At 39.1% G+C, this 20835-nt stretch overlaps 1 protein-coding gene across 3 annotated transcripts in view; it reads left to right on the top strand.

Annotated features, from left to right (window-relative positions):
• Nucleotides 1-20835, top strand: part of AP2B1 (adaptor related protein complex 2 subunit beta 1) — a 109435-nt gene that overhangs the window by 63528 nt on the left and 25072 nt on the right. For 2 of the 3 annotated variants that reach the window (XR_011145174.1, XM_068977645.1), the window contains exons 15-18: nucleotides 2459-2500; nucleotides 3238-3384; nucleotides 4038-4183; nucleotides 8587-8716. Coding sequence is in view for 2 of the 3 variants with exons in the window: in XM_068977645.1 (XP_068833746.1) it covers nucleotides 2459-2500; nucleotides 3238-3384; nucleotides 4038-4183; nucleotides 8587-8716 (465 nt within the window). In the remaining variant the exon portion in view is untranslated. The remainder of the gene's footprint in view (nucleotides 1-2458; nucleotides 2501-3237; nucleotides 3385-4037; nucleotides 4184-8586; nucleotides 8717-20835) is intronic. The other variant, XM_068977646.1, reaches the window with a different exon arrangement.

Genomic DNA, 20835 nt, shown 5'->3' with positions numbered 1-20835 from the left:
ATGAGACATTCTGCATCATTGCCTTCCTTAGAAAGGGCTTTTCTTTCTGCTCAAGTTCTAGCTTCCTTTTCAATTTAGGAGATAGCTCCAAAGTAATTTCTAAACTGATATCTCTTGTCTGACTCCAGATAATAGTTAATTCTCTAAGGCAGTGGTTTTCAACCTTGTCTATACATTGGAATCACTAGGGCAACTTTTTAAAATTCTGATGCCCAGGCTATACCTCAGAACAATTAAATCACTATGACCGGAACTGAGACTCGGGCATCAGTGGTTTTAAAAGTCCGCTTACCCCGATGTACTGCAGCCCATGGGATCACAAAGAATCAGACATGACTTAGCAGCTGAACAACAACTCCCCACACTATACGCACAAAGGTGGTTGATTCCACTTTGTTTTTAAGGTTGAAAGCCATAGTTATTAGAACAAAATTGAGATAGTTATTAATACTCTTAGAAAGTTTGAATCTTACTCTAAGAAACCTCCAAGTTTCATAAGGAGAAATTGAAAACTAAAGACCTCCCATAAGCAGCTTGCTTTTGCAAAATTTGTTTTCTATGGCTTCTTTCTTTTTTTTTTACACCTATCTGCCCTGTGCTCCAGTCTACTTAGACTGCTCTTTCTTCTTGATCATGCTTTTATTCCTACTTTTTTAACCTTTGTACATTCTGAGAAATAACCTCTCCCATTTTTGCTTTCTGTAGTTTCACAAACATCTTTTCATTATCCTTCAGCCAAAAGGAGGCTCTTCTCTCTAGAAGTTTGCTTTTTGTGTGTAGCATGTTCTGTATGGTTTTGCATTCGTGTTTTATTTTTCTGCTAGTTTGCAAAGCCTAGATGTGGTTCGTCTGTGTATTCCCCCATCACTTGGCATCTTTACATTCCCCATTGTACCTTTTCTCTAACAAACGTTATGTAAGTGTGTGTTTGAATAAAAGGGCTCTCATCCTCTGGATGTGGGCTCTTCCAGGAACAGGGAGAAGGCAGATGTGTAATGCCCTTTCTGTTTGCCACCATGTTTCCAGTTCCTCAGAGTCTTGGTTGTGATGATCTTTTCATCTGTCTGTGCCTGTGATTTCTTGTCCCAGGTCCAACCATTACATAGTCTTCAGAAACCAAATTTTGGAAGTGTTGACTCTGAGGTTTGGAGTGCTCTGTAGCTTAGTGCAGAGCAAGCTTACTTGTGCCAGTTAGGCAGCACCTGCCTGGGTGGGTTTTTTTTTTTTTTTTTTTCCCTTCTAGGATGGAAACAGAATGTCATAAGTCCCATTATTTTTCAATATATATATTATTTTTGAGATTTGACAACTCAGTTTTATGTATCTGTTTACTGAGAAGATAATGAATCCTCTGTCTCAAATCCTGAAGATAGTACAGTTGTTTTTTTTTAACACATCTATAGCATCGAGCTCTCCAAGTTTCTATCACTAAATGATAATAAAGGAAACTGTTTTGTAAAGCAGACAAGGCATTTGGTGATTCAGAGATGAATTTTAGATACACAGTGAGAACTAGGGAAGCAGCAGTGTGAAATTGTAACACAAAAAAAGTGGTGTTGGCCTTTTCAACAGCACCATTAGTTTTGTATATGTGTGTTTTATGTTTCTTCACACTAGCTGTTTTCAGCTTCAGTTCTTTTAAATACTTTTGTGCTGAAATTCAGGGTGAATTATATCAGAGCCCTGGAGGGGTTGGGGGGGGCGATGGGGCAGAGCTAAGACCATGTGGAATTATTTTCCTGTTAATTACGTTAATTACGTTAATTCTTTAGTAGCTAATCCTTTTAAATAATCTACTTCAGAGAAATCATAGCATTTCTCCTTAATTGTACTGTCTGTGAGAGAGAGTTGAAAAATGGCAAGCCTTCCCACTTCCTCCCCAGGTAGGCTATCCTCCTAACCCAGCTGTTTGCTTTCTTAGCAGAGTTCTAAACTGAAAATCCCTCTGGTTTCAGCTGTAATTTTTGGAGCTTGAAATTGCAGTTCACTACTGGTTTGGCCCCCACTTTCTCAGTGAGGCAGCAAGTTTTGTAGTTCAAAGCACATTTTCATTATTTTCTTTTTTCCCCCTCAAATTTCCTTTTAAAAAATAAGACATATCCAAAACATTACTACCTGGAGATAGAGCTTCTTGGAATATGTAAATTCTTTAAATGCTGTTTGGGTTTGTGTCTGTGTACCCCAGTGGAAAGATTGGATCTGAAACATCCCTGAGGTGTCCCAGCTCCATCTTCTTTCCAAGTTTTCTCACAACTTCTGCACATCGTCATGTCCCCTACTTAGTTCCCCTAGGATGTATTTCTTTGTAATCTAGAATTTCTTTAGACTTTGGGAGTCAACTTGAATAGCATGTGTTCCCCGCAAACTTGGTAGAGCAATTTGCACATTCTGTATGGGCATCTAGTACTTAGCTAAATGAACTCTACCTTTCTCTCCTCTCTCTCCTTCTCTCTTTCAGCTTGGCAGTGACCTTGGCGGGGGCATTGGAGGAAGTCCGGCAGTAAGTGCCATCGGTTTTTTCACCATGGGATGCGCTGCCCCCGTTTGATGCCTTTCCTATGCGCACCTTCTCAGACCAGCCACCGCTGCTATCTAGCCCTGTACACCAGAACCTCTGTAGCAGTGTTAAGAAGAGTAGATAGTAGTATAGGGTTACTTGGAATCTTTGGAACCATACACCACATGTGCTGTAGGGGTGTCTTTAGGGATTGGCGCTCTGGTGACTACAGAGTTCTTTGTCTTCCTGATGGTAAAGAGCCAGAGGAAATGGAACCTCCCATCTTGATGAGAGAATACCCTTATTCTTTTCTGTCATCTAGAAAGAGCTTGAGAGACAGCTGGACTCCAAGTGAGACTCTCCTCGTAAAAGAATTGGGGAGTATGAGTATCCGTCTCCCCCAGGAGAGTTTCCTGGGGATACTATAGGCCTTTTGCACAGAATCATGGAAGCTAAAATTGGAAACAAATAGAAAAAACCTTGGGTTACTGTGTTCCTGATCCTGCTGATTACTCTCTTAATAGAACGTCTAAAGAGTGTGTGTATCTTTTCAATGATGAAAAAATAACCATGATGATTTAAAGGACAAAGAATATATGAATTAAACTCCTAAGAATATTGTAATTATGGTGTGTTCTTATTTATTTACCAGTAACTATTACAATAGATCGCAGCATTTTAAGGACGATTAATCTGTTCTTCCTGATCTCCCTGCTCCCCTTCCCTTTCATTCCCTGCAGGTGGGACAGTCCTTCATCCCATCATCAGTGCCTGCAACCTTTGCTCCCTCCCCTACTCCTGCTGTGGTCAGCAGTGGTCTGAATGACCTGTTTGAACTCTCCACGGGGATAGGCATGGCACCTGGTGGATATGTGGCTCCTAAGGCTGTAAGTAACACAACACTTTCTTAGTGGACAGGACCTGAATTATTTCATGTTTAACATTTGCATTACTCCCACTGATAATAAGTTCAAGGTTGGGGCCCTTGTTCTAGAGAATTTACGAGGAAGATGAATGGTGGCCTCAAGCCTAGCAATAAAAAGCACCATAGCACCCTTATTAACCATTTTTATAATTAGACTTAAAATTGGAAATGTTAAGTGTTTACATTTTGTTCTCCAGTTTAGAAATATTGCCTTGCTTATCAGCACTGAAATCAATCTAGTGCTTTGAACTTTATATCAGTTCAGAGAGGGAAAGACATAACATTTTACTTCGTATTCCTTCTACTCTCCTTTCCACTGGAATTGCATGTGGATTCTAGAGTGCCATTGCTCAGACTTGATTTTCATGCATCTTAGTGCACCTTTTTAGAGTTCTGATTTAGGTTAGTGTCATTGATAATCTTTCTAGTCTCAGCCTCTCTTGATGTCATGCTCAAAAGGAAATCAGAAGATGAAGGGGAAACTCCTGTAAATGAAGCTTATTTCAGTACCTTAACTGCCTGACGAAGTGAAATCTTAATTTCATCCTTATTTACTCAAAAACAGCAGTGAGATGAGTCCTGCCTAATTTCATTGGGCTTTATGCTATATTTTAGGTCTGGCTGCCTGCAGTAAAGGCTAAAGGCCTGGAGATTTCAGGAACATTTACTCACCGCCAAGGGCACATCTATATGGAAATGAACTTCACCAACAAAGCTCTGCAGCACATGACAGACTTTGCAATTCAGTTTAACAAGAATAGGTAAGAAATCTGAGTTCCCCAGCTTAATCCTGAGACCAGCAGTGTACTTTGTGTCTAGCAAGTGAGTGTTCCGTTTAGCAGTGGGTAACAACTCTTGTGTTGGCAGATGCTCAGTGTAGACTGAGCAAAGGCTCTTGTGTATCTCTTCAGTGGCCAGCTGTAACTCTGGAGGCCCTAGGGAGCTCTGCCGGGAAGGTGGTCCCTGTGGAGTAAGGAAACCAGGACTGACTTAACTGCCGTAAAGGATTCTAGAACTAGTATGTCTTTATTAACACAGTTTACCAAAAAAAAAATGCTTTTAGTTGAAATCCATTTATGCAGTTAATAATAATTGTTTTGCATCTGAGTGCCAGACATTTCTAGGTACTAAAGCATGTCTTAAATATGTGCCCAATGTTTGTAACTTGGGCTTCCCTGGTGGCTCAGCTGGTAAATAATCCTCCTGCAATGCGGGAAACCTGGGTTAGATCCCTGGAGAAGGGAAAGGCTACCCACTCCAGTATTCTGGCCTCGAGAAATCCATGGACTGTATAAACTTTTGTTTGACTGTCCAAGTCCAGTGATTTTTCTAGGATATTCCCAGTGTTGACCAATGTTAGTCAGTTTTTCTTGGAATAAGGTGTGCCCTTTCAGTGTGTGTCTAGAGCCCACATTTTGGTGAGAAAAGTGAATGGACTTTGGCTGCTCTAAAGAATATGGAAGACAGTCTACCTGTTAACTGAATAATCACATGCAGGCAGGCAGTTTGCTTTTAGCAGTGAACTCTCTGCTGTAATAGGGAAGAGAGTTACGATAGGTGAGAGCTTATTCTCCTTTCCACCTGCTTGTCTCCTTTTCCTCTCATTTTGGTCAGTTGTCGTTTTGTCATTTCTACATTTTATTCTTTCACTTTTATCCTCATCTTTGTTTCTTCTTGAGTTTGTGCTTGCTGCCAGTCCTTTTATTTACATTTCCGTGATCATTTCTTGTATGTCTTCTAGTAGGTTCCTCAACAAGGCCTCAGCAATCCTTGGATTCTTACATGGTCAAAATCATGACTTACATGCTTGAAAATTCTTGACTCAAGATCTTTGTTTTACTTCAGAGTTGTTGTCATTTAATATTCCTGAGGAAAAGTTCATTGCCAGCATGGTTTTTCCCTGTATGTATAAGTAATTTGATCATTTTGTTTGACTGTCCAAAGTTTTGAAGTCCAGTAATTTTTCTAGGATACTCCCTGTGTTGACCAATGTTAGTCAGTTTTTCCTGGAATAAGGTGTGCCCTTTCAGTGTGTACCTTGAAGTCCTGTATCTCTGGGAGGTTTTCAGGGTTTATGTGTTTAGCCTTTTGTACTGTTCCATTGTTTATATTTTCTTCTTTGGAGAATTATGTGTTTATTGACTTTGTTATATGTACTATTTTTCTCCCTAATATTTTCTTATCTATAAATATTGGAATATGTATCTCATGACCTTTTTTTAACCCATAACCACAGCACCATTATTAAACTCAAAAATTCTTTAATATTATCTAGTTCTTTAATATCATTAATATTATTAAGCTCTTTAACATCATTAGCAGATTATTGCAGTTCTCTATTGTTGTTGTACAGCTTGTTTTATCTGAACAGGATCCCATTGGTCTCCATATATACTAATCAATTGATATGTGTCTTAAATCTCTTTTAACCTCCTCTCTCTTCCTTTTAACCTCCTCCTCTCTCTCCCTTGAAATTTATTTGTAGAAGAAATTAGATGTTTTATCTGTAGAGTTTCCCACAGTCTAGATTTTGCTGATTATATGTAAATTGGTCTACAGGCCTAATTAGGTTTAGACTTGATCTTCTGACTGGAGTGCTTCATGAGTAGTGGTGATCTTTTTCTTCATTTCTGTTTTATTTGCTTTTTTTTTTTATTTTATTCTCTGTGTCTGTTACTGTTTTTACTATGATATCTCTTCTCGTGTTCTTTGTAGCTCTGTCTTTGCCAATATAATCATACCTTTTCTGTGTTTTGTAAATGAAATTACATAGTGTGGAGTCTTTTGCATTAGATTTCTTTCACTTAGCATAATACTTCGAGGTGTTTCACTAGTCTGTTTATTGTTGAGTAGTATCCAATGATGCTTGTAGCACGATTTGTTTACCCTTTCACCAGTTGGTAGAAGTGGGATTGTTTCCAGTTTTATCTTTCATGGCTAAAGCACCTATGAATATTCATGTACAAGTCTTTGTGTGGAACTGTATTTTCATTTTTTCTGGGTAAATACCTAGCAGGGGTATTGCTGGGTCAGGTGGTAAGTGTGGATGTTCCGACTCCCATGTTCTCACCAGTGCTAGCCATTCTTGTAGATGGATAGTAATATCTCTACTAACTAACAGTACTGAGCATTTTCTTCATAATCTTATTGACTAATCTTACATCTTCTTTGGTGAAGTATCTTCTCAGATCATTCCTTTTTCTTTTTTTAAAAAAATTATTTGTCCTATTATCAAGTAGTAAAGTTTTTTATATTTTCTAGCTATAAGTACTTTTCAGATATGCCTTGGAAATATCTTCCCCCAGTCTGTAGCTTACTTTTACTCTCTCAGTGTTTTTCAAGGAACAGGTTTTTTGTTTAAACACAGTTTATTTTACAATTTTTTCCTTCTTAAGTCTTTTGCTTTTTGTGTTCTGTTTATCAAATCTTTACCTGACCTACAGTTATTAATACAATTAAAAAAATTTTAATGGAAATGGCAATCAATAAAGCTGTCATGTTTACCTTTATAATTCACTCTGAGATAATTTTGGTGTGATAATATGGTGTAATGTGCAGTGTCCAGTTGTGTCTGACTCTTCATGGCCCCATGGATTGTAGCCCACCAGGCTTCTCTGTCTGTGGAATTTTCCAGGCAAGAGTACTGGAGTAGGTTGCCATGCTCTCCTTCAGGGGATCCGGAAATCCTCATCTCTTGAATTGGCAGGTGGATTCTTTACCATTAGCGCCACCTGGGAAGCCCAGTATGGTGTAAAGTAAGAGTCAAAGCAAAGTCTTGCTGTAGTAAATCTTGAAGTCATGTAGTATAAACCCTCCAACTATGTTCTTTTTCAAAACTTGTTTTGGTCAATTCTAGGTCTTTTTTCTGCTTGGATTTTGATGGAAGGTATAGAGAATATATAGATCAGTTTGGGGAAGAACTGACAACAAACAATACTAAGTCTTCCAATCTATCAGCATAGCGTATCTCTCCATTTATGTAAGACATCTTTAACTTCCCTCTACAGTATTTTATAATTTTTCATGTACAGATCTTACACATCTTTTGTTGTATATAAGTGTTTCGTAGTTTTGATGTTTACAGTAAGTAGCATGTTTTAACTTTTGGTTGCTAGTTTATAGAAATACGGTTGATTTTTGTATATTGAACTTGTATCTTGCAACTTCAATAAACTAACTTACTAGTTCTGGTAGCCTTTTTTAAAGATTCCCTATGGTGTTCCACATAGATCAATCATGAGATCAAGATCAAAAGGGCAGAATAGTTTCTGACCTATAAATGTTAATACCAAAATGATTTGATGTGTCTACTCAAAATCATTTATTACATTTGGGACTCTAAAGTATAGTTTATCGAGGAAAAGGAAAATGTTTCTCCTGCTGTTCTGAAATTGATACTGCTTAAAAAACTCTAGTTACTTCACGTTATAATCTCATCTTTCTTCCTGAGGCTAGTTAGAGCATAAGTTCAGTGTAAATTTGTATCATTAGGTTGTTCATTTGTTATACCTGTGGCCCAACTTTTCCCTTTCGGTCTTCCTTCATACGTTTTTGTTTTTATGTGACTTCTAACTCAGACTTTTCCTAGCTCTTTACTGTTCTATATTATTATCATGCAGGCTTCTGTGAGAAGTCTAACTGTAGTGGATATTCACTTCCTGCCTTAGGCTAAGAAAGTGGCCAGGTTTGAGTCTGCAGCATGTCTTTCGTCCTTTGGAGTATTGTTTTGAATGTTTAAACCAGTCAATTCTGCTTTACTTAGAGTGGCTTTTTCCCAGTGATTGTATCCTATGTAAGTAAACAAAGAAAAAAGTGAGTTACCGTAAATCATCCTCTGGGCTGACTGGGCAGGCTATCAAGCTAGTGAAATAGTAGTAGTGTACTTTGCAGGGTGGGTATTCTCCCCAGGATTATCTAAAGACAGATGTATAAAAAAAGATGGTTATCAAATCTGCCCCTCTAGTGGCATGATAAACATAAAACTTTAGAATCAGGGCATTAGCTAACCAGTTCTCTGCTGCTGAATGTTTTCTCCTTCCTCTAATCTATTTCATGGAAACCAGAGGTTATGTGGTTTCCTTGTATAAAAAGCCATGGAAACCTAAAGATGTGTCTAAATCCTGCCTCCTAATAACCTCTAGGACTTCTTCACCCTCTCTTCTAGCTTTGGTGTCATCCCCAGCACTCCTCTGGCCATCCATACACCACTGATGCCAAACCAGAGCATCGATGTCTCCCTGCCCCTCAACACCTTGGGCCCTGTCATGAAGATGGAGCCTCTGAACAACCTGCAGGTTAGACTCTTACTTCAGTCTGGGTGTACAGGTTGATATCTTGCCAATTTTATTTTATTTATATGTAAAGCAACTCCTCTCATATTAGATTTAGTCATGGAATAGGGTTTGAAATAACTCTGTGGAGAAGACTTATTTTTCATTAAAACACACACAAAAAAAGTCGTAACATTAACACAGAAAGTTACTAATTTTTTTAACTCTACAAACAAAAACTTTTCAAGGTGTTATTTATAAACTTTTTTCTTAAGACTTCCATAAAAGGGAATTTGAACGTTATAAGAGTAGATTTCCCAGAGAAGGCGATGGCACCCCACTCCAGTACTCTTGCCGGGAAAATCCTATGGACGGCGGAGCCGGGTAGGCTGCAGTCCATGGGGTCGCGAAGAGTTGGACGCGACTGAGCGACTTCGCTTTCACTTTTCACTTTCATGCATTGGAGAAGGAATGGCAACCCACTCCAGTGTTCTTGCCTGGAGAATCCCAGGTACAGGGGAGCTTGGTGGGCTGCCATCTATGGTGTTGCACAGAGTTGGACATGACTAAAGCGACTTAGCAGCTCCAGCAGCAAGAGTAGATTTCAGGAAAGCTATGTGGAGGTCATCTTTGAATACACTGCCATAAATAATTGGGTTATCTGTATGATATGCATGTGGTAAGTGTAACATCAACTTAGAGGAGGTCAGAACTTTAGCATGTCTAAAAGAGCCTCTCCATCTTGAAAATACTGAATTTTTAGAATGCTTAAGTCCTAGCTTAGAGTTTCATTTCATTTGCATCACTTTGAATTTCTCTTTGAAATAAGCCTTCTGGGGTTTAAGCAACATGAAGGTAGAGTAGTAAGCATGTAAATTGAAGCCCCAGCAACCTGAAGGGATAACATACAGATAGAAGCCTGGAAGTTGAGGGTTTTAATGTTCACAGGGACAGAAGAGACCACCTTGGGTCGACCTGAGATGGGGAACTATAACTGAGCTTTGCATAAAGCTGACCCCCTGGAAGGGCAAGTCCCTCAGTGAAAAGGGAACTAGAAACACATTTCCACAGAGGCAAGTGATGGGAGAAAGTTCTCTCTGACCAGGGTTCTGATGGCCTCTTGTGAAAAATCCAGAGCCTGAATTTATACTGGGTAGGTACAGAATTCTCCAAACCAGTGTAAAGTTGGAGCAGAACTGATAAGAGCCTAGGATACCTGGCAGAAGCAAATAGAGAATTGGCCCTTTTACAACAATTTTGAACTTTAAGGCCATCAGGACTCCCATCTGAAAAGAAAATCTCTACTGAAAGTGAGCTCACATTTTAACAAAAAAAGAACAAGGGAGTGATGTACTGTGACTGACACAAGACTCAACTAAAAGGATTGGGGATCCCCTTCTACCAAGAACTTGAGAGAATAGTCTGAATGAGACTGTTAAATATGCTGTAAATGATGAACAAAAAATAGCAACCTTCCACTTTGTGGTCAAGACAGGTAGGATCCCATTGCTCGGTGTCTTGGAAATACCAGTGTGGGATCCTAGTACTCATGGTGAGACATCAACAGTAAAATTACTAAGAGTTGAAACTAATGTTCTCCAAAATAGTTAAAATACCAGCACACCAGGCCTGCTTGCCAGTTGACTAATTACCTTGCTGCCTCAGTAGTTGACTGCTTCTTTTTCAGCAAAGAGTTTGATGATATAGAGGGACAATGAATGAGTCACAGTATAACTTGGCTCAGTCTAGGAGAGAGAACAAGGATTACGGTGTAGAAGGAATTGGCTGTGCTGCTATGATGAGACTAACGTGTTGAGGGGCTTTTCCAACATAGAATCCTAAAGTAAGTAACTAACCCAAATTTACATCTGCTCTCTTTTCATGGAAATCTAACCTCCTGTTGGCTCACAGAGCCTCAAGCCAGATATTTGAGGTCAGTCAGCATGGGCGCAAGAATGCTTTACTTTAGAAGTAGGAAAAGGAATTTGGGTCACAGAAATCAGGGCAAATTTCCTCCTCTTAAAACCAAAAGGGAACTGTGAATAAATGTCAGTTTACTTCCCTATTTGCATTTCCACTTGACATTCAGTAGAATGAACATCCCAGATGGAAACCCTCACATGAGTTGTTCTTTTTGTTTGTTTGTTTGGCCGCATGGCATGTGGGATCTTAGTTCCCCAACCGAGGATTGAACTGGTGTCTCTTGCATTGGAAGCCCAGAGTCTTAACTACTAGACCACCAGGGAAGTCCCAGGAACCCTCATAAAAGAGGTTGAATCTTAGTCCAAATCCTTCTCTCGCATTAGAACAAGCAAGTTTTCATTTTCACAAACCTGACATTAAAAAAAAACTTATAATTTTTCTATCTAAGCAGAATGTACTAAAGCAGTTCAGCTTCTCTAGAGAAAACACAAATTTTCCATCTGTAGTCAACTACTGATTCTCCATGCTTTCCCATGGATTCTTTCCTTTCAAGGATGTCATAATTATGGCTATTTTCTGATTTAATTGGCATTGCCCAATGGAGAAGATAAGCAAAAACTTGAAAACAGATGAAGTTTTCCCCCCCTGAGAGCAGCTTTATTTAATGTCTGCAAGTGGAAGTTGAAACTAATGATTAACTGAAGATGGTGGCTTACGTTAGTTTTCAGCTTCTATTCTGCTTTTGTCCCAGTATGAATAAAGAGTCAGAGCTTAACTTCAGTAGGCTTTGACCATAAAGATCCAGATAAAGCCAGGTAAAGATTGATTGACATTAACATTATAAACATATATGTTTAAATTCAAGAGCTAATGCAGGAAAAATTAGTGCTTTTCTAGTACTGCAGACCATAAAATTAGAAAAGAAAAAAAGAGTTTTAGGAAATGAAATTTGAGAAGCAATGTGAATTTTAGCTGTTTTGGCTAATTTGATATCTATATATAGGACAGACAAATCAAACTAGCCTCTGTAATGTAGCATTTAGTACAAAAACTTTTCATTAAAAATATCATCAAACTGCTTACTGACCTATGGTCTTTTTGAACCATTATTGAAAAAAAGACACTATTCTCTCTTAAAATGTAAAATAGATTATACCTTAGAGAGAGCATTAAATACCTAGAAGAAATTTGAACCTAGAAAATCTACTGTACTAATAATGTTGGTTATCAAAAGCCTTTGAGAATCCAACTTATAAATATTACACAAAGCAAAGTTTAACTTGCCCCCCACCCCGAGCGTCTCTTGAGTTTAACATATTATATTCCTTCAAAAAAAGAGAATTGATCTCCTGTATTTAAATAAAACAAAAACCTTAACAAATGTCTAAATGAATTTTGTCTAAAAGAGCTTTCTCTGACTTTGATATCCTTTTCACTTCATCTATTTCATCTGTGTTAGTTGCTTAGAAACATTTTCCCAATATACTCCTTCGAACTTGACACCTGGCAAGTGACTGCTTCTTCAAGTCAGTGTCTTCAAAAGTACAATAGAATCGTGACATAACATGTTCATCCCAGTCTTTGTATGGATGCTGTGGAGTTCTCACATTTGCTTGGCCTCCTTTTTCACCAAGCTATGAACTTTCGGGAGACCGTTGATACCCCTTTCTTTCAAGTTTTAATTTTATCAGGTCTGTGAATATACAGGTTAGAGGTAACTAGTTCTAGAGTTAGCTAAGAAAAACCAAGTTCCCAGCCTTCTCTTCCCACTTACTGCCATTGTCTGTGTACATATTCCCAATCCTCATATTTTCCTGATAGAACTGTCTTAGGATTTGCTTTAATTAGTATTCATTGTTCCTGTTACTATGATTATATATACTCCTCAGAGCTGAACTATATAGTGTGATTATTTTTCTCCATAAAACTTTTTATAAGTAATTAGATATTTACCCAGTAAGACTTGTCTCTATTTGTTTGCTTAATTTTTTGTGTTAACTGTCATTCATTCCCAAATTCCAGTGAGATCAAACTCTTCAGAATAGTCTACCGACTTCACTCTTAAAGTCTTCTTTGGGAGCCGTTTGACTGCTTTAATCTAGAGTGATTTTCTTCCACACCTGAAACTGTCCTCCTGTGAATTCCCTTCATCATAGCCCTGAGGATTCATTCTCTTCATCTGTCTTATATGTTGGGTCTCCTCTTGTATTTTCCTTTTCTTGATTTACTCCTTTGTTTTGATGAAGAACATACTCCAGTAGCTGCCTAAAAATAGGTGTTCAGTTCAGTTCAGCTGTGCAGTCGTGTCCGACTCTTTGCAACCCAATGGACTGCAGCACGCCAGGCCTCCCTGTCCATCACCAATGCGTCGTTGATGCCATCCAACCATCTCATCCTCTGATCCTCTGTGGTCCCCTTGTCCTCCCGCCTTCAGTCTTTCCCAGCATTGGGGTCTTTTCAGTGAGTCAGTTCTTCACATCAGGTGGCGAAAGTATTGGATAGGTGTGTAAAGTTTTAAACAGGTAGTGACTTTACATGTTTTAGAACGTTTTTTCTTCACACTTATATGATGGTTTCTGTATATCTTTCTAGATGAGAAATAGTTTTCCTCCTAGTCTGAAGTCATTCTGATTCTTGATCCTTTTCTGTGCCATGTTGTCTCTGAATGAAAGCTTGTAGAATCCTTTGGTTTTCCCTCTTCTGAAATTTCACAGTGATAATGCCTTGGTTTGTGTCTTTTTTCACCCACTGCTCTAGGTCCTTATTGTGCTTTTTCATTGTGGAAACTTGTATTCTTCAATTCTGGGAACTTTTCTTTTTTATAGATCTCCTTTCATTTTCTTTGTCTCTCTTATTGGAAGTCTTGCTTTTTGAATGTTGACCTTCCTGGACCAATCTTCTGCTTTTTGTCCTATTTTCCGTCTCCTTCTGCTCTTTTTTTTTTTTTTGCCATAACCATGTGACATGCAGGCTCTTGGTTCCCTGAGCAGGGATTGAACCTGCACCCCCTGCAGTGGGTGTGCAGAGTGTTAACCACTGGACCACCAGGGAAGTCCTTCTTTTTGCTCTATTTTCTAAAAAACTTTTTATGAAAAAATTTTAACTCTACAAAAGTAAGCAATCATGTAGTGAATCCCTATGTGCTCATCCCTCAGCTTCAATAATTAATCACTCCAGTGTTAGTAGCATTTCATCTTTGCTCCCTGTGCATATTCCTGCCCCATATTATTTTGAAGCAAATCTTAGACATATCCTTTCCTCTGTAAATATTTCAGTGTATCTATTTAAAACAGTTTCTTTTTAAAAACATAACCACAACTATTGTGCGCATTAAAAATTAACAAGAATTCCTTAACATCAGATATCCAGTCAGTGCTCAAGTTTCTGATTATCTCCGTGTCTTAAACTTTTGTTTTTATTTATTTATGATTATTTATTTGAATCACTAAAGTGCACATATTAATGATGGGTTGATATCTCATAAGGCTCCTTAACTACCCTGTTCAATAAAATAAACCCTTAGCCACATGCAGCTATCAAAATGGAAATTAATTAAAATCAAGTAAAATAAAAAGTTTTATTTCCTCAGCTGCATTAGCCACATTCAGATGTTCACATGGCTGGTGGTTACTGAATTGGTCAGTGCAGAAGTGGAACCTCTCTGTCATTATGGGAAGTTCTGTTGGGCAGTGCCAATCTGTGGGCTCCTTCATTTTTATGTTTGGTTTTCAGTGGCTTGACTGTTACGTACCTTGGTGTTTTCATTACATTTATCTGGCTACAGGTTCACTGAACTTGGATCTGTAAATTGATAGCTTCTCCCAAATTTAGGAAAGTTTTTTTTTTTTTTTTTCTTCAGTTTTTTTTTCAGTCCCAGTATCTCACTTCCCTTCCTTCAGAATTCCACTTCTAAGGTAGCACAAGTGGTAAAGAATCTACCTGTCTTTGCAGGAGCAGTAGAGATGTGGGTTTGATCCCTGGGTCGGAGGATCCCCTGGAGAAGGAAGATGGCAACCCACTCCAGTATTTCTTGCCTGAAAAATTCCATGGACCAAGGAGTTTGACAGGCTGCAGTCCATGGGTTTGCAAAGAGTCAGACACGACTGAGTGTACACACGCCACTGTCACGTGTGACTATTTGATTGTCCCTTGAGATTGTCCCCTCAACCCCTAAGGCTGGTTTTAGTTGTTTTCGTTTTCTTTCTTTCTGTTCTTCAGAATGGGTAATTCCTATTGATCTGTCTTCAAGTATACAGACTCTTCTTTTATAGGCGACAACATTCTGGTATATCTGTCCAGTATAACTTTCATTTCAGATACTGTACTTTTCAATTCTAGGATTTCCACTTGGTTCTTTGCTAAAATTCCACCTCTGTTCACTCAGGAATACAACTGGAGAACCGTGTTTTACAGCCTTCTCTCCTTCTATTCCACTTCCACCCTTTGGCCATCCCTTGGGCCTGAGGATATGTTTACTGACCCTCAGAAAAAGTGACCAGTAGAAGTATCTCAGACAGGACCTGGAAACAGTGTTAAGGCTTTTTAGCTAGGAAATTCTGTGTTTTCTACCTGGGCATGTCTCTTTGGCCATATGGATTCTTGTGTAGAAGGGTTCTGCGGAGGCCAGAGGAAGATCAGAGTATGGCCCTCTAAGCCGTAAGACCCAAGGTAGGACCTCCACCCACCCATCACTGAATGCATCTGGAATCCTCTGTGTCAGTACTTTCATGTCTTTCTTTTGGGAGCTGGCTTAATTCTTCCAAAAATTATCCTTGACTCTCCTGATTAGAATTTAAAGGCTTTCTACCAGCCTCCTGGGAGCTAAACTGGGAAAGAGGACTAGAGAGTCTCAGCACTCAGTATGCATAAATTCGCTTATTCCACCACCCCTCAGCCATGTCTAGCATTCCCTTCAAAGTACTATCTATCTTATCTCCTCTGAAAGAATCAGTCTTTTAGTTTTATTGAGGGGTTGAGGTAGCTCAGGGTGGTGTGAGGATCTCGGACTCAGCTTTTTCATCCTCTTTCTTTTAACGTCCCCTCCATCATTTCCCCTCCATACAGTTCCAGAGGTGCTACCAGTCCTAAGACTTTGAGAGTTGTGCAGTGTTATTGCTAACAGCATTTGTTTTACAGTTACCAAGATTTTGTTGCTACTGTGTTTTTTTCTTTCCCATCTTTGTGAACTTATACCCTTAATTCTTTTTTCCTTTTAATTATGGCTGAATTCTTCCAGGAGAAAGAAAATTTAAATGTGATTTGAAGTCTGCTATCTTTACCTGAAAGACATCATGACACCTTCATAAAAATCCTTCTTTCCTTCCTTCTGTATTTCTTTGTGGTTAGAGGTTAACCTGTAGATAAATAATTGATCCTTTAGTGTATATGGTTTTTTATTATTTATCTTTGTATCCTCTTTAAACCCTACTTAAGTGTTGTTTAATAAGAGGATGGATATTAATTACAGAAAAGAAATAATGTCTAAGTTTTTTATTGGAATGTCCCTTCTAAAGGCAGTATTCATCAACCCTATTCATTTAACCTTTGAATGATTAGGGCAGGAAATGCTAAGGATGGTAGCTGCAAAGGACAGAATCTTATAACCCCATTTATTCATGTCTTTAAGATCTTTGTTAACCAAAAAGGTGGGTTTTTTTTTGGAGGGGTAGGGGGGTTGTTTTGTTTCTTTGGCAGTGTATGGCCGTGAGAAAATTCTGTCCCTTGCTACTCCCACATTGCAGTCCCAGCCTATGAGACCATCAGTTGCAGATGGTGCCTGTCCCTGATATTTCATGTCTTACATATGCCCGTTCACACTCAGAAGGCCCACAGCTGTAGCTATTGTACCAGAAAAACCGGTAAATGCTTCCAAACGGAAGACCTTTTAAGCAGCTTCCATCAAAGGAAGCAAACCAGCTTGGCATTTACTGACTTTTCTTGACTGTTGTGCAAGCCAAACAAGTTCAGTATTAAAGCCTCTTTTGGTCTTCCAGGCTCCACAGCTGAGGACTGCACACTCTGGTTGCTTTTATGGGACCACATGCTGCTTGAACAGACATTGAGTCCTTGAAGTGGTGGATCTTAGGAAAACTATAAGAAATTCCCAGGTCACCGATAGATCCAGTGCTCAAAATAACCTCTATAGACAGGACAGAATCTGAAATATTCCATTAACAACCTGTAGGAAATGGTTATGAAAGATCTTGGTTATGAAAGATGAAAATATTTTACCACCAAAGAAGAGAAAGGAGAAAATTGCTTTTCATGATTGCTATTTCAATTTTGATGTATTTTTCATGTCACATCAGTACTATAAATGTGTCCTTTAATCTCATCTGAGAAGTATTGTATCTTATATACTAAACGTTCCTTTTTCACTCAGTTGGCCCTATAGAGGACCTCCTTATCCTTTATGTCAAGATAATCAAGATTCTGCTAAACAACATCTTTTGTCTTTCTATAACCAGAACTCAACTACTGGCTTCTGGTACCCTCTTCTACAAATATGTTTGTCAGTAGCAGCTGCCCCGCTTGAATAACCACACATAAGCAATAGATAAAAATCCTGTATCCTGATAGGCTGACATGGTCTAGCAAATAATAAATCTGGCTTTAGTGGTAGGAAACAGTTGTTCCTAAAACCCAGAATTCAGTTCTTAAATTCGGTTCTTAAAGCTTGAGACCTAGTCATCATTAAAAAGAGCCTGTGAGATGATTACCCAAGTAATAGAAGCCCATGCTTGGCCACATGATACTAAATTTCACATAGTTCTGCAGGGTAATAGAAGTGATTTGTGGGTTTCATCTATTAAAATTTCAACCATCTTTATATCATGTTAGTAAGTCGAGTTGATAAAAATCGAATTAGTTTTGAATTTCTAGTTAGATAGATGATTGGAAAATAGTTCTTTATGCATTAGAGGACTTCAAATTCTGAATAAAAAGTAGGTACCTCTTTCTAGTCCTTATGTTCTCATTGTGGCACGTAATTTTTACACAAAGCCTTGGGGTACATTATAGGTTGGAATTAAAGGAAACACCCTGGGATTTTCCTAAACTGGATTGAAGCCCACTTGAGAGCCATATCTTGCCCTCATTCATATTTAGCTCTCTTAATACTTTGTGGCGTCACGTTCAGTGAGATTGGAAAAGTTTCCTTTATTCACAATTTTGTAGGGTGAGGTTAGATATAGGTTTCATGGTATTGAGATCAGGTTTTATACAGTAAGTTTCTCTCTGAATCAAGGCTCACAAGGCCTGAAAATCAGTCAGGTGGACCTATAATGAAAATATACCCAGTCTGAATTCACTTTCCCTTTTATTCTACTTCAGGAGAGCCTAAGTTTGTGGAAGGACTTATGTTTGTGTTCTGCAAATAAATGTCAGTTTTATTCTAATTTTAATGGAAAACAACTGTGGAGATACTAGTAAATGTGGTTAGACTCAGTTACATTGGAGACAAAGGAAAACATCATTTAATCATTTTTGGAAAGTATGTGAATTTGGCCTTGGGCTTAGTGCCAACATTCCACTGAAGGAGTGGGAAGGCAGATACTCCAAATATGAAAGCACAAAACTTCTCAAATCCATAGCTCATTCCATAGCTCATGTTGTGTTTCTGACAATAGTTTCTGCCCCTTCTTTATATGACCTGATTCCCTGGTAAAACTACCCAGAGATAGCGTGTCTGCACAATGGCCTACCCATGTGCCCAGTCACCTGACAGCCACCTGTGTCTGCTTTTTGTCCACACTGAGATTAAATAATACAGCAGACAGCACATAGGCACACCTGTGAACCCTCTTGATTTTTAACTTGCTAGAACCTAGATTAGATTCTAGATCAGTTTCATCTCAGGATTTTAAAATGATCTTCATCACTCTCATTACTGACGTTTATTCTTCTATTGAGTTTTCTTTGTGTCTTCAGTCCCATGACATACCAGACTGGGATGTGGACTATCTAATAACTGGAACTGATAGTTTATTAGTCCTTTCTTCACCATTCTGTGGTTCAGTACAGTATGTACAGAATGAATTTTAAAGTTTTAACAGTAAGCCCTACATAGCAGACAGACCATGATGCCTTTTAATGGTAAATAGTATTCAGTAGTGCAACAGCTGCAATCATGGGCACGTCAGCCCATGATAGCAAGGTACACAGAGCTGTTAATAAAGGCTAAAAGAGATCATGCTTTTAGGGTCAGAGTCTATGTAGGTTGGGCAGAACCTGTTTAAGGTAAGACCTTGGGTTTGGGGAACTTACCTGTTGGAAAGACTGAAAGGCCTCTGAAAATACTGTTGGCTGTTTCTAGCAGCTGAAACTGTAGAGAGTAATTCTGTTGAAGACTGCTAGAGGAGGAGGGCATCTGGGGCTTGTGATAAAGGTTTCTGGGTGGTAACCACATTGATCAGTATAGCATGGCAGGTTGGTTCTGTATTGACAGAAAAGAGATCAAATTACCTTTGCTGTGAGTTTTCTGATTTATTTTGCCCAACATGTAAAAGTAGTAATGAGGAAGCTATCTAGAGCAGGAACAGATGCAGTATATCTTAGCATCCTTTTCCCTTGACCCAGTGGTCCCTGTGAGGCACACAGCTGCCAGTGACCCTCTCCACAGGTCCTAGCAGAGTTGTAAGGTTGCTTAATTCTTGCTGTACCAGTGCCCTGTTAGACACGTGTTTGCATCACTAGTGTAGAAGAACTTGCATTGGTGTCCTTTCCAAGCAGGAAAGGCCAAGTCCTGACAGTGGCCCCCAAGTCCCTGTATGACCCAGCCATGTCTTCCACCTGCCCCCACCTCACTGGCTTCACCCGCTACTGCTCCCTCACTCCACTTGGCCACGCTGGCTTCCCGTGGGCCCTCAGACTGACCGGATGCTGCCACCTCAGGGCCTTGGAAGTGGCTGTTTCCCACGTGTGGGATGCTCCTTCTCCCAGTTGCCGTTATCTGCTTGACTTATTGCCTCCTGCAGGCCTTTGGTAAAGCAGGACCTTTGTGATGAGGCCACCTCACTCTGCTCCCAGTGTTCTTGATCCCCTTTATCCTTATTCTCCCCCCACCCCCAGAGCACTTAGCCATTTTAAATACTGTTTATTGTACTTAATTCATTTTCTCCTTTCCCCCTCCCACCCCTCACCCCCCAACTCACCGCTTCCCGACAGGATTGCAGACTTCAAAAGGGCAACAGTTTTTGTCTTAGTTTTTTTTTTTTCCCTTCATTGACTTATCCCCCAGTGCCTGGAACAATGCCTGGCATACAGTGGGGGTTTAATAAATATTTGTTGTTGAATGAATCTTTTTGCTTTCATTTAAGAAAGTGTTTACAAGTATTTGGTGCCTCCAGTTCTTGAACCAGACTTAGCAAGGGCATCTCCTCATCATAGCAAACGGTGTCCCTAAACACACTCTCTGCCTCTTGTTTCTTAGTGGCCTTGCAGTCTTCCCACTGCCCCTTTAATACCTTTTTACCTGGATGGGTCATGCCTTGGTTTAATCTAAGGGCTACAATCACAAATTCATTTTTCTCTCAAGTGGGCAGACAAACATTAGAAGCTACTGCTTTCTTTCCTCTGTTCACTGATATTTCGAAAGGCAAGATCACAGCACATTAATGGACCTTATTTCCAAGACTGGTGATAACTAGGATAATAGAACATATGACTGTTCTAATGTTTAGGGAACTTTTTCTATTACTAACCTATGTTTTTGTGCCACTTCAAAATCAAAACAAATTGTCACCCTACAACTATTAAACCATTATCCTAATATCATCAAATTATTTGTATAATATTCTCAGAATAACTTTGGAAACTCGAGGATGCTCTGTAAGTGTCTCAGAGCCCCAGGGAAAAGCAGAATCATTCAGATATCTGACAGAAAATGGAGCTGAGCAAACCTCTTCCTGGGAAACCAGAAAAAAGCCTATCTGTTTCCTAATTCTGATGGAAGTAAAGTGATAGGAGGCACACTTTGAAAGGAAGGGCAGAGAGGGATGTCTTTGGCCCATGGATGAATCTCATCGTTCATTCTTTGCTTTCAGAAAATAGTTCTTTTCAGCTAATACTCAAAACAGTCTAACTTTTGCCTTTAAAAGGGAAAAAAAATTTTAAGTTTAAAAATTTTAAATGGTCTAGCACTTCCCAATTCCAGATTTTTCTGCATGTGCTATCAGAAGAATTTGCTCTTTTGGGAATGGGTGTGGTTGTTTATCAGTTCA

The sequence above is a fragment of the Capricornis sumatraensis genome, chromosome 8, assembly GCF_032405125.1.
Source record: "Capricornis sumatraensis isolate serow.1 chromosome 8, serow.2, whole genome shotgun sequence".
Classification (NCBI taxonomy): Eukaryota; Metazoa; Chordata; class Mammalia; order Artiodactyla; family Bovidae; genus Capricornis; species Capricornis sumatraensis.
The sequence above is the reverse complement of the archived record's forward strand: the minus strand, read 5'-3'. Positions and strand labels throughout refer to the sequence as shown.